This window comes from Mytilus galloprovincialis, chromosome 13, assembly GCF_965363235.1.
Source record: "Mytilus galloprovincialis chromosome 13, xbMytGall1.hap1.1, whole genome shotgun sequence".
Classification (NCBI taxonomy): Eukaryota; Metazoa; Mollusca; class Bivalvia; order Mytilida; family Mytilidae; genus Mytilus; species Mytilus galloprovincialis.
In genome coordinates this window covers 37,710,030-37,722,998 of record NC_134850.1, presented here as the reverse complement: position 1 = coordinate 37,722,998, position 12,969 = coordinate 37,710,030, and the positions used below count along the sequence as shown (strand labels likewise).

Sequence of the window (12,969 nt, the reverse complement as noted above, 5' to 3'; positions counted from 1 at the left end):
ATCAACAGGTACCAGATAGCAGTAGGTACAACACCAGGTGGAGGTCAGATCAAAGCTTTCTTTAATGTTCCACACGATGCTAGATATTACACAGTGTCTGGTCTTAATCTGATGTTGTTTTATATCAACAGGTACCAGATAGCAGTAGGTACTACATCAGGTGGAGGACAGATCAAAGCTTTCTTTAATGTTCCACACGATGCTAGATATTACACAGTGTCTGGTCTTAATCTGATGTTGTTTTATATCAACAGGTACCAGATAGCAGTAGGTACTACACCAGGTGGAGGACAGATCAAAGCTTTCTTTGATGTTCCACACGATGCTAGATATTACACAGTGTCTGGTCTTAATCTGAGGTTGTTTTATATCTACAGGTACCAGATAGCAGTAGGTACAACACCAGGTGGAGGTCAGATCAAAGCTTTCTTTGATGTACCACACGATGCTAGATATTACACAGTGTCTGGTCTTAATCTGATGTTGTTTTATATCAACAGGTACCAGATAGCAGTAGGTACAACACCAGGTGGAGGTCAGATCAAAGCTTTCTTTAATGTTCCACACGATGCTAGATATTACACAGTGTCTGGTCTTAATCTGATGTTGTTTTATATCAACAGGTACCAGATAGCAGTAGGTACTACACCAGGTGGAGGACAGATCAAAGCTTTCTTTAATGTTCCACACGATGCTAGATATTACACAGTGTTTGGTCTTAATCTGAGGTTGTTTTATATCAACAGGTACCAGATAGCAGTAGGTACAACACCAGGTGGAGGACAGATCAAGGCTTTCTTTGATGTTCCACAAGATGCTAGATATTACACAGTGTCTGGTCTTAATCTGAGGTTGTTTTATATTAACAGGTACCAGATAGCAGTAGGTACAACACCAGGTGGAGGTCAGATCAAAGCTTTCTTTGATGTTCCACACGATGCTAGATATTACACAGTGTCTGGTCTTAATCTGAGGTTGTTTTATATCAACAGGTACCAGATAGCAGTAGGTACTACACCAGGTGGAGGACAGATCAAAGCTTTCTTTGATGTTCCACACGATGCTAGATATTACACAGTGTTTGGTCTTAATCTGAGGTTGTTTTATATTAACAGGTACCAGATAGCAGTAGGTACAACACCAGGTGGAGGTCAGATCAAAGCTTTCTTTGATGTTCCACAAGATGCTAGATATTACACAGTGTCTGGTCTTAATCTGATGTTGTTTTATATCAACAGGTACCAGATAGCAGTAGGTACAACACCAGGTGGAGGTCAGATCAAAGCTTTCTTTAATGTTCCACAAGATGCTAGATATTACACAGTGTCTGGTCTTAATCTGATGTTGTTTTATATCAACAGGTACCAGATAGCAGTAGGTACAACACCAGGGGGAGGACAGATCAAAGCTTTCTTTGATGTTCCACACGATGCTAGATATTACACAGTGTCTGGTCTTAATCTGAGGTTGTTTTATATCAACAGGTACCAGATAGCAGTAGGTACAACACCAGGGGGAGGACAGATCAAAGCTTTCTTTAATGTTCCACACGATGCTAGATATTACACCGTGTCTGGTCTTAATCAGATGTTGTTTTATATCAACAGGTACCAGATAGCAGTAGGTACTACACCAGGTGGAGGTCAGATCAAAGCTTTCTTTGATGTTCCACAAGATGCTAGATATTACACAGTGTCTGGTCTTAATCAGATGTTGTTTTACATTAACAGGTACCAGATAGCAGTAGGTACTACACCAGGTGGAGGTCAGATCAAAGCTTTCTTTAATGTTCCACACGATGCTAGATATTACACAGTGTCTGGTCTGAATCTGATGTTGTTTTACATTAACAGGTACCAGATAGCAGTAGGTACGACACCAGGTGGAGGTCAGATCAAAGCTTTCTTTGATGTTCCACACGATGCTAGATATTACACAGTGTTTGGTCTTAATCTGAGGTTGTTTTATATCAACAGGTACCAGATAGCAGTAGGTACTACACCAGGTGGAGGACAGATCAAAGCTTTCTTTGATGTTCCACAAGATGCTAGATATTACACAGTGTCCGGTCTGAGTCTGATGGGATATAGAAAGGTGAGTTGATTATATATGAAATACTGATGTTGTGCACCCCACAGCGAAAGGGGCATCGGATTTTACCCTTGTTCATCAGTATGTCCAAAAAACTACCTTTCTCAAACTTAAGTTTGCCACAACTAAATCATATGAGGCTTATACACAATGTTGATGGTCATCAAACACAGATCAAGTTCAAAATAAGGTGGTGCCAATTTCACTGTTCTTCAAATTTGTCCCTTTATACATTTAAAAATTAATGAAGTTACAGTATATTTACAGGTGGGCAGTTTTTTCTTTTTCTTTTTCTTTTATTTAAATGTGTTGTTACTAAAAGATGAAAATATATTTCTATGCATAAGGTATGCATTTCGTTATATAAACCTTAATTTTTAGGTGATATGTAATTCGCTAGGATCCACCTATGCAGGTCACTCAATCTGTCAGCATTTGCTTTTTTGTTTTTTGCATGATAGGTTATTGAGATGTAGCACTATCATACGCAAGACTTCAAGATAAAGTAGGAAATGTGGAGAAAACACAGTTCCTTGTTTTTTTACTAATCTACATTCAAAATGACAATCTAAAAAAAGACTTACTAATCTCAGAGTTACGATATCCTAAATTATTCATCCTTTCCAAACAAAAGTGATAAATTCCTGTTTTCTGTGTTCTCTATAATTATTGTTATTTTGAATAAAAGATTATTGTAGTATTTGTATGTATTGTAGGTTTATGTATCTATCAGAGGAACAAATGGAGCTGGGTTATCCAGTGTAGCCACGTCCAATGGAGTATATCTCTCCTACCTAAGTCAGGGTCTACAACCACTATCACATATTGGCATCAATGATGTACTAGACAACTCTGGTCTTGATATGTAAGAACTTATGCAAATCATTCAATTGTGCTAAACCAAATTTTACAACTCCCAAAGGCAAAGTGTGTTCTGTTAAGGCCTATTAAGTTTATTCCCTTGAACATTTAACTGTTTGGCTTCAGAATACCAAATAAAGTTTATTTCAAGAAATGTCATGTGCATGGAAATTTGTACTAAACATGCTTTACCTCATCACCTTGCTAGTGAAAAACGTAGCTATCACTTGGTGTGTGTCCTCCTTTATCATTGTTTGTTTGCAAAACTTTCTTCTGAACCTGGGCCTATCATGCCTCAATCTTCAATGGATATGTAGTATAACCATATGTTTTTAGATCCTGCTGATATGCCAAAAACAGAATATATATAGGAGGGGTAATACTAACTTTTGTCTGATATCTTGAAAGTTGTTATTGATAGAGAAAATCTGATGGGGCAAAACTGTTAAAACTGTTCATATGACTGTAATGCTTTTTTGCTAATTCAAAACTTTTATCAAATTATAAAAAAATTAAAAGTCACTCCTGTACATGAAAATACACTCAAATTTTATGTTATTCTTTTTGTATAGTGATTTCCAGGAAAGGCTTGACACACTTCAAGCATCATGGGATTTGTCAGGTGATCCATGTCCTTCAGTGAGAAATGAATGGCAGATACAAAAGTTGGACGGAGAAGTTGTTTCTGAATGGCTAGATATTGCTGGTAAATGAATTTTATTTATAACTAGCAACTGTTTTTCCAAAAATTGTAATTCTAGTAGTAAGAATAAAATATTATATATTGAATTTTTAGCCCAACTGACCAAGAATATCATTTGAACTATTCTTATCACTTGGTGTCCATTACGTCTTAGCTTTTATAAAAAAAAAATGTCAGCCATGTAGTTGTGAGGAGAAATAAAGAACTGAAAAAGCCCAGTGGCCGAAACGTCTTGAAAAATTGGTTTATTGATACAATTATATAAAGTATGTTCCCTATTGGAATTTTGAAAACAGAAAAAAAATCTCTGAAATGACTTGGTCAAATAGAACTAAAGTTTCCACAATCATCATTTGGATAAAATCAGAATTTTGTCTTTTATCTTAAAAATTACAATAGAAAGACAAAATATGACTGGGCAGAAATATTAAAACTGTCAGACAACTTCTTATATGAGCTATTGCCCTTAATGGCGACTTTTTTTGTCTTGGCTTGAAGAAGCCAAAAAGTGAACTGCTTCTGGTGGTGCTGGCAAAGAGTTGTAAAAGTTGCGGAAAAGGTTAGTTGAAGGAGAATGGTAACTCTATAATGTTTGATGCACAGTTGTATACACATCGGTACATCTTATTTCCAAGGATATTATTGGCCACAAATATCATGGGGTATTTAAATTTTTGAAAAAGAGGTCTGATGACCTTTCTTAATTATTGCACATAAAAGAAAGGTCTTTCGATACAGGATCTTTAAAAAAAAGAAGAATACATATTAAATTAAGAAGACAGAGCTAGATTTTAAGAGAAGAACCGATATTTCTATGTACTTTTGATTCTTTCAGAGGCAGAAGATGCAAATTTAGATGGACTTAGTCTTAGAAGTGGAGAATTATATTATTCTTTATTGAGAGTGACAAATGCATTGAACTATACTTACATCATAAGATCCAATGGAGTTACTGTCGAAGATGATCCACTTATTCCAGGCAGCGTGTATGATGGATATATAACTGGATTTGATTTGAATATTCAACCTTCTCCCCGTAAAATATCGGCTAACTGGGATGGTTTTGGTTTACTGGCATCTGATGTATTTGAGGCAGATGTTGAAGGTATACTGATTTTAGTATCAAAATAAGAGAGAGAACAGAATTAAAAAAAAAAATGTAGTTCCAAATATAAATCAAAGTATCTCAAAGAGGAAACTGCTCAAATGCCCTATCTTTTGACAAAAAAAGACTACTTTATTCTATTCTAAGCATATACCACTTAGAAATATCAGATATGTAAGTTATCATTGAATACTTTTGTATTTGCTGTGACTTGACTAGATGATGCTCTCCACCTATTGTAGTTTATTAGAAATTCTGAACTAAATGAAATTTGTTCTATGAAAGTCAGCTTTTTTTCAATTAGTTGAAATCAAACTGATCAACTGGTCAGAAATTTTAATAAACTGCTGTAAAAAACAATAGGGCCATCACAGTGCAAGGTGGTTAATATAAGCCTACTTTCAAAATCCTGTAATTTTATTTTTGATATTGGTGCATTCCAAATGCTTAACAAAGTGTGGAACCCAAGACATATAAAAAAGAAGATGTGGTATGATTGCCAATGAGACAACTATCCACAAAAGAACCAAAATGACACAGACAATAACAACTATAGGTCACCGTACGGCTTTCAACAATGAACAAAGCCCATACCGCATAGTCAGCTATAAAAGGCCCCGATAAGACAATGTAAAACAATTCAAACGAGAGAATTTTGAAACTAACAGCCTTATTTATGTAAAAAAAATGAACGAAAAACAAATATATAACACATAAACAAACGACTGAATGTTATATAGTTATTATTGTTTAAGAACGCCACCTAATAACAAATGGCTTTAGTTTATGGTTATGGATGAACAACTGCAACAAAGCATTGTTCCTTATCGAATATTACCTGATATTATAAAGACATTCATGATATTCAAGTACAAAATGTACATCCATTCATTATTCTCTCTTATCTTGTGCATAGTAATTATGTATTTATGCGAAATGAGTGCGTTTTGAAAATATCATTTAGAATGATTATGACAGGTTCCAATTTTAATCTTAAAACTTGTACATAAAATAAAGTCAAATTTTTATTTTTAGAGAGAATATAAGATAAATTGTTTATGTCAATCTTTTCTTAAAAGGTAACCAGGGATATCAAGCTAATAATTCAAATACGGCACACCAACCCAATGCTCAGGAAATAATATATTATGAAGTAGCTGTTGGGACAGATAGAACATTTGCTAAAACCAGAGATAATATTGTACCATTTACAAATGTTGGTTTGAACCAATCCGTTACGTTTTATGATTTGAACCTAGCATCAGGAACAGCCATGTACTACTTCACTGTAAAAGCCTACAGTGTGTCATACTCCATTGCCACGGTTACATCTAATGGTTTCCATGTTGGATATGATGGCGGTGTTGAGGGTTAGTTTTTTTGTTTTTATTTACAGAACTATATGGACAAACATCAACACCAGCAGAAATTCTTTAGTTGAAATAAACCTGCAAAATACATTGGTCATACAACTTGTAACACTTTTTATTTTATTATGAGTGGCAGATCTTGAAATTTTCATAAGTGGGGGCCCACTGACTGCCTAAAAGGGAGACAGCTCAGATCATGCTTCAGTGATTTCCTAACCTAATTTTCCCCAGAAATGGGGGGGGGGGGGCAAACAAATTTTACTTCATTTAAATTAGCACTGTTGTAAACATGTTCAAGTTCATCTGCTTCTTATATAGAGACTATAGCTATGACGTATGCTTCACTCATAACCCTCATGTACATGATATATCTGTTCAAAATAATTGAGCTTTATAGAATTGACAGTTGCATGAGCAAGTTTTATTAATAAAGTATTTTGAACAAGTTGTATTCTTACACTATTCTCCTCTTACCCTAGGTGGATCCATCATTATGGGTGACTATGTAAACAATGATACCTATGTAGATATACAGTTTGAAGGTTTTACATCTAAGCTAGAAATAATGATGTATTATGTGGGACTATCCAACAACACAGGAGCAGAGGGAACAGATTGTAAACATTATGTAAGACATGTTTATATTCAAGAGCTACAGTATTTAATTTCATTATTGGTATAAATTAGCTTTCCTGCTTTTTGAAATATCAAATTCTATAGACAGATGGTTTTGTTTTTGACTAGATTCTGATAATTAAATAACTTCATTTCAAAATAGTTCAACCTGTTCTCTGACCATTATTTCTATTCTGAGTATGTTATGCATGGCTTTGTTAAAATTGGTTTGGATTTCCGGTAAGGTAGATATTCCCATTTCCTAAATTTACTGAATTTCAAAGTAGATAACTCATCATGAATCATTGCTTGTGGTATCTAAAATGAAAAGATAAGATTGAAAACAAGCCCTTTAGAGTTCCAAAATTGTCAGCATCTATTTTCAATGTTCAATAAACTGAAAGTAAACAATGGAGAATATGCTGACCATGTAATACAAGGGGGGGGGGGGGGGGGGGGGACATAAATATTTAACAACTACTGAATATCTGTAAAATTGACCCAATACAATGAAATGACAATTTATATAGACTCATAGACTCCAAATTATTTAGAACTTAACATATGTTTCCTTGTTGATTTCTTTTATATACTCTGTCATTTGGCTGCTTTCTCATTGACAAATATCTGGCATCTTCTTATATATTGTGACGGAGTTATCAAATTGAACAAACATATGATGAAACCAGAGACAAAAACATATGCATTACAACCAGAGTCAAAATATTTTCAACATTTCAGCCAAAATTTCTTTCTTCCACCACTTCTCTTTCTTCTTGTTATATACAGATATACAATTTACAATATATATTTTATCACTTTGTTATTGATTCTGGTTCTTCTACAGCTGTTGGTTGATTTTTGGAAAATGACGCATCAGCAGCATGTTTCCAATACCATTGACCAGAACTGGAAGTCTATTATATTTCCGCCTACTGCACTCAGTTTCATATTTACTATTTTACATACTAACTGGAATCTGCTTGTATTACGCTACATTCGAACAAAGCGTTATAGTCGGACGGGAACCAGTTTACATACTTTATTTTATTTACACAAAAAAAATCTTGACCTGTCCATAGAAAGGCTTATATAGTCCGTGATTTTATTCTGTGAAATTGGACCTTCCAGAGGGGATACAGACTATAGAGTACAATAATCAAGAAATAAGAGAACAAGTTCAATTTCGCGGCGAGGTGGTTTGTTTACGTTCTGCCATCTTGTTATTGATATTGTAGATGGCGCTCTCAACATTTTTCAAACTAATAACTTTAACTCATCCTTATTAATAAGTTACTTCTTTTCGATATCAAATTAATACTGATAAATATAAAAACTAAACCTTTTATTACAAATTTCTCGTTTCTTTTCAATGCATTGGTTGAAATAAACTGGTATCTGTTTGATTGAAACGATACATAGTAAAAAAGACAAAAGTAAACCAGCTTAGAATTTGTAAACTACAAAACGTAATCGGTTATTGTTCATTCCGTTTTGGTGTTTCATACTGACTAATATGGTTGTATTAGCTTAAGACCCTTCAAACATTAATGTGATAGGTATATTAAAGACTGTTTTACTTTCAAAGTCCTATTATAGTGATATCTGTCATGTACAGATTTCGACTCTCACCGGTTAATTTCTTCTTTTACACGTGCTTTTTAAACTTCCTGTTTAAACATACACAAATTTCTAAATTATTTTTTAAGTGAATTAAACTTATTTTAACAATCATGAAGCGTTCTAGAATCTTTTACAAGTAGTTTCAGCTTCTGTTTGAGGATAAAAAAAACAGGTTTTCTCAAGAAAATACAGCAAACGATCGCACAGGATTTGAAATTACCAAAGTTTCATTAGACCTTTTCTAACTGTGTCTGGTTCGGCCTATTAACATGTTCGCACTGAGTCCGTTCGCCCTACTTATAAAAAATATGTATAAATATTCAGACCATTAAAGTTGAATAAAATTATTCAGATATTTATAAGGTATATATAAATTCTTGAATTTTATGAAAACATGGAATATTTAAAAGTTGGTGGATTATTAATTGTTTAATGACATAATAATTCTTGTTGTAATACTTGTCTTTTGATGTTTTGATGAACTTGGAATTAATAAAAACAATGAATAGTTATGTACGAACTGTAATGCATGAACAGGATTTACAAGTTCATTTATTATAAGTCTCAGTTATACTAGGCATAAATTGACTGAATACAATTATTTTGTTAACAAATGTCAATAAAGATAAATTCATTGTATTCCAGTATTCTACAGACTACTATGCAAATCAAAAGTAAAATAATAAATTGGGTTTCGGCAATCCAAATATTCGGTCATTTTTTCAACAAACTTTAACATTTTCTGTTCAAATAATAAACATTATGCAACTAGACAACAATTAGAAAAAAGATAATAATCAGGGCGAATGGACCCTGGGCGAACAGGTATCAGGGCAAACAGGTACTAGAGCGAACATGAATCAGGTCAAATTCGTCAGACCTGGATTCTTTTCTAACAGTAACAAAAAGGTTTTTTACCTAAACTTTTGGGGGGAGAAGGGAGTTCGGACTATGTACCAGTGCGAACTATACAAGCCTTTCTATGGTATTTATTTGTACAAAAAACAGCCAGTAGTCAATGGATACTGTAGATCATTCAGGTAATCTTGACCTATTCATTTGTACTAAAAAAACTAGTCCAAATAATTATGACATCTTGAAAGGCTATTATATTTAAAATAGCCTTCCAAGACGTCATAATTATTTGGACTATAAAAAAAACCAGCCAGTTGTCATCTTCACTTCACACACACACATATACGTATATCAATTATACTAGAACACACCCGCGAAATCGCGGTAAAATAGAGCGTTTGTAAACTGTAAAAAATATAACCGGAGAATTTCAGGTGAGCTATCAAAAGCCAAATGTACTTGGGGACTGGGCACAATTTTTTACCCTCCCCTTTTTTCCAAATACCGATTTTTATTCCTTCTGTTTCTGTATACTATGAACTTACATATATACTATAATTACTATATTAAAACGGTCACTGATATATTGTAAGAAGTGACCACCGTGAATAGTAAAGAGCCCTGCCCCCCCCCCCCCCCCCCAAATAAACCATTGGGATTTATGGTAAATTATAGCAAATTCAATTTGTTCATAGTATATGTATGCAGTATTCAGAAATATATCAGTGACCGCAAAATTATGTTTATATTTTAAAACAGGCCTAAAGTTTTAAGCAAGGATGATAAATACTAGAACACACCCGCGAAATCGCGGGCATTCAGACCCGTGGTTGAAAGTATGTAAAGTGTTGTAGGATGAATTTTTGTAAAATATTTAATGACTGGAGAATTCCAGGAAAGGTATCAAAATTTTTAGGTACTTGGGGACAGGACAATTGTTTTCAACACCTCCTCCTTTTTTCCCAAAATTCCCAATTTTTTGTTTACTATTTATTTCAATATACATTTAGTATATTATGATCATTTATTACTATAAATAAAGTGTGTTTGCTTTTTACAATCAATTCTCAATTTACTAATCAATCCACGGTGGTCATTGATATTTTATATAGACCCTCGATCTAGTGACCCGATGAATTTTTGTAAAAGATTTTATGACTGGAGATTTCTAGAAAAAGTATCAAAAGTCAAAGGTACTTTGGGACAATTGTTTTTTCTAGCCCGGCTCCTCATTGTTTTCCACCAAAACTCCCACTTTTTTGTTTTCTATTAATTTCAATAATGTTAGCGTTTATCTTTTAGTATATTATGAACATTCATTACTATAAATAAAGTGTATTTGCTTTTTACTATCAATTCCAAGTTTACTAATCGATCCATGGCGGCCATTGACATATTATATAGACCCTCTCTATTTAATATAATGTGTGACCGCCGTGGATTGTAAACTTGAAAATGATAGCAGATAGCAAATACACTTTATTTATAGTCTTTGCAGTATGTTCAAAGTACAAAAAAATGCAAACCGGAAGTCTAGTCTAACTTAAAATTTCGTCCAATGACGGAAAAATATCCGGACACATTTTTTTTCGTTTTTCTCCCCAAATAACCCAAACTGAATAATCATAATAATGGATGACAAATGCGACTATACATGGTACCTATAGGAAACAGAGGCATGATGATTAATTTATTGTGGGAGGAAGAGAAGAGACACACAAAATGAGGTCTTCTCGTTTAATAGTATAGATGCTAACGAGACATGTTGCAATGTTAAACTAATTACGGTATGTGAAAATCAAGACTTGCATAAAAAATATCCCAATATTAGAGACAGTGGCGTCATTTTTCCTCAGAGCTTTCAGCTCTTTGATTGACCAATTGAACAGTCTGATTTGATGAAACAAATTGCAACACATTCATAATTGCCATTGATCTGCAATATGTGGACAACAATAAATACTTTACAGTTAAGTTCCTAATGTATGTAAAACAAGACTTTGGTTAGTTTGCTTGCTTTGTTTGTATATTGTACAATTGTATTTGGGATAACGTTCAATCAAATTTTATTATAACATACAGGTTAAATATGCCTATATATATTGTTTGAAGATTTCAGTGCTAATTGCAAAGCTTGAATTAATGTTTATACAAACAGAGCAAGCAATTCTACCAAAGTTTTACAAGCATTAGAAAATTAGCTGTTATGTTTTTTTTTGCATTTTTTTTCAGATGGATGGAAAAACTGATACTAATGAGAAAAATTCATTTAATGTTGTAGCACTGCTTAACATTAATAAGAATACTTTCTACAGCCTGACATCATTACACTTAAAACTTGGAGGAACCTACTATGCTTGGGTTATAGGTAAGATCTGGATAAAAAAAAATGTGTACTTTTGTCTGAAAAACAATACAAATAACACAAAACAACCAGAGTTTACTAGTACTGCGTAACTGTATGTTTTTTCAAATTCTTATTTAGCAAAATATATATTATTCAATTTGATCCCCTCCTTGGATGAGGTTTAGGTTTGAATGATTCTGCACTATTGGCTATTTCATGGTGGTCAACTTGTTAGTGCTTCATTCCAAGGGTTGTAGGATGAGGGACAATTACTCTTACAAGTTGACAATTTGGGATATATTTATAACTAAGATGGCTGTAATTGTTTTAATAAACTGAACAAAGTATGCAGAGACCTTTACAAAATCAGGGTAGCAAAAAGGAACTGATGCAATAAATAAGCAATATCAGTTCCTTTGAACAGTATTTCTAGAGCCATCAAATTCTTACTTCAAATGAAACACAGTAATTCAACATTAGGTTGGGATGCAACAACATATGGCTCTTTACTGGAGGCTATTTTCTAACTTGTGACTTCCTTTAAAACCAACCTTCTGCGCAAACACCCAATCACCAGGAAGTAGAATGAAATTTTGAGAGCTTAGATATATATTATCTTCATTTTATTTTGCAAATACTTAGATGACGTTAGTGATTTTTCCACCAGTTTTGGATGCTTATAATTAGCAATATGTTTAGTTTGGATACATAATTATCTGCCCTTGCTACTGTATTGTTCCCATAATCATTTATTTCATTTTATTAATTTATTGGTTTCACAAGGTTTATAAAGGTTTGAAAGTCAGAAATCTAGTTTAAAGCATTGTTCAAAGGCAAAAAAAGGAGCTTCAAATATATAATTTGAATCTTAGATAACAAATAGTTTAAGTCATTGTTTTTCTACATTTTAGCTGCAGATGAATCTGGAGATTGTGGAATGATAAATCACAAATTCACAGTTGATACAACACCTCCACTGTATGGTGCTTTGACCGCTGGACCATTTTATAACATGGTATTATACTGTACTTTATATTAAAACTCGTCCTTTATTTGTGTTTTTTTTTTTTTTTTTAAATGTGTTTGATATTAGCAAATAAATTTCGAATAAGCAAGCAAAAGAGTATAAAGATGTGGTAAAGCCTTAAATCAACAAACATTATGTTTTAAACTTTATCAATCTATAACCTTTGTAATTTATTTGTTTGACTATATTCTAATAGTCAGTTTTAATTTATAATTAAAACTATACTATAATTTAAATATACCATTAATTAAACAGATATATTTTTGATTTGGTTGAGATCACTTTTGTATTGTATTTGAGTTATACATGAAAAAAATAAAATCAGAGGTAAAATTACAATGAACAGATAGGAAATCATCTTTAGACATATTA

At 33.1% G+C, this 12,969-nt stretch overlaps 1 protein-coding gene across 1 annotated transcript in view; it reads left to right on the top strand.

Annotated features, from left to right (window-relative positions):
* Window positions 1-2,017: 2,017 nt before the first annotated feature.
* LOC143057777 (uncharacterized) overlaps window positions 2,018-12,969 on the top strand; it is a 52,550-nt gene continuing 41,598 nt past the window's right edge. The window contains exons 1-8 of the mRNA XM_076231170.1: window positions 2,018-2,094; window positions 2,808-2,956; window positions 3,525-3,658; window positions 4,491-4,760; window positions 5,840-6,130; window positions 6,610-6,758; window positions 11,456-11,591; window positions 12,482-12,585. Coding sequence (XP_076087285.1) covers window positions 2,080-2,094; window positions 2,808-2,956; window positions 3,525-3,658; window positions 4,491-4,760; window positions 5,840-6,130; window positions 6,610-6,758; window positions 11,456-11,591; window positions 12,482-12,585 — 1,248 coding nt within the window. The 5' untranslated portion in view covers window positions 2,018-2,079. The remainder of the gene's footprint in view (window positions 2,095-2,807; window positions 2,957-3,524; window positions 3,659-4,490; window positions 4,761-5,839; window positions 6,131-6,609; window positions 6,759-11,455; window positions 11,592-12,481; window positions 12,586-12,969) is intronic.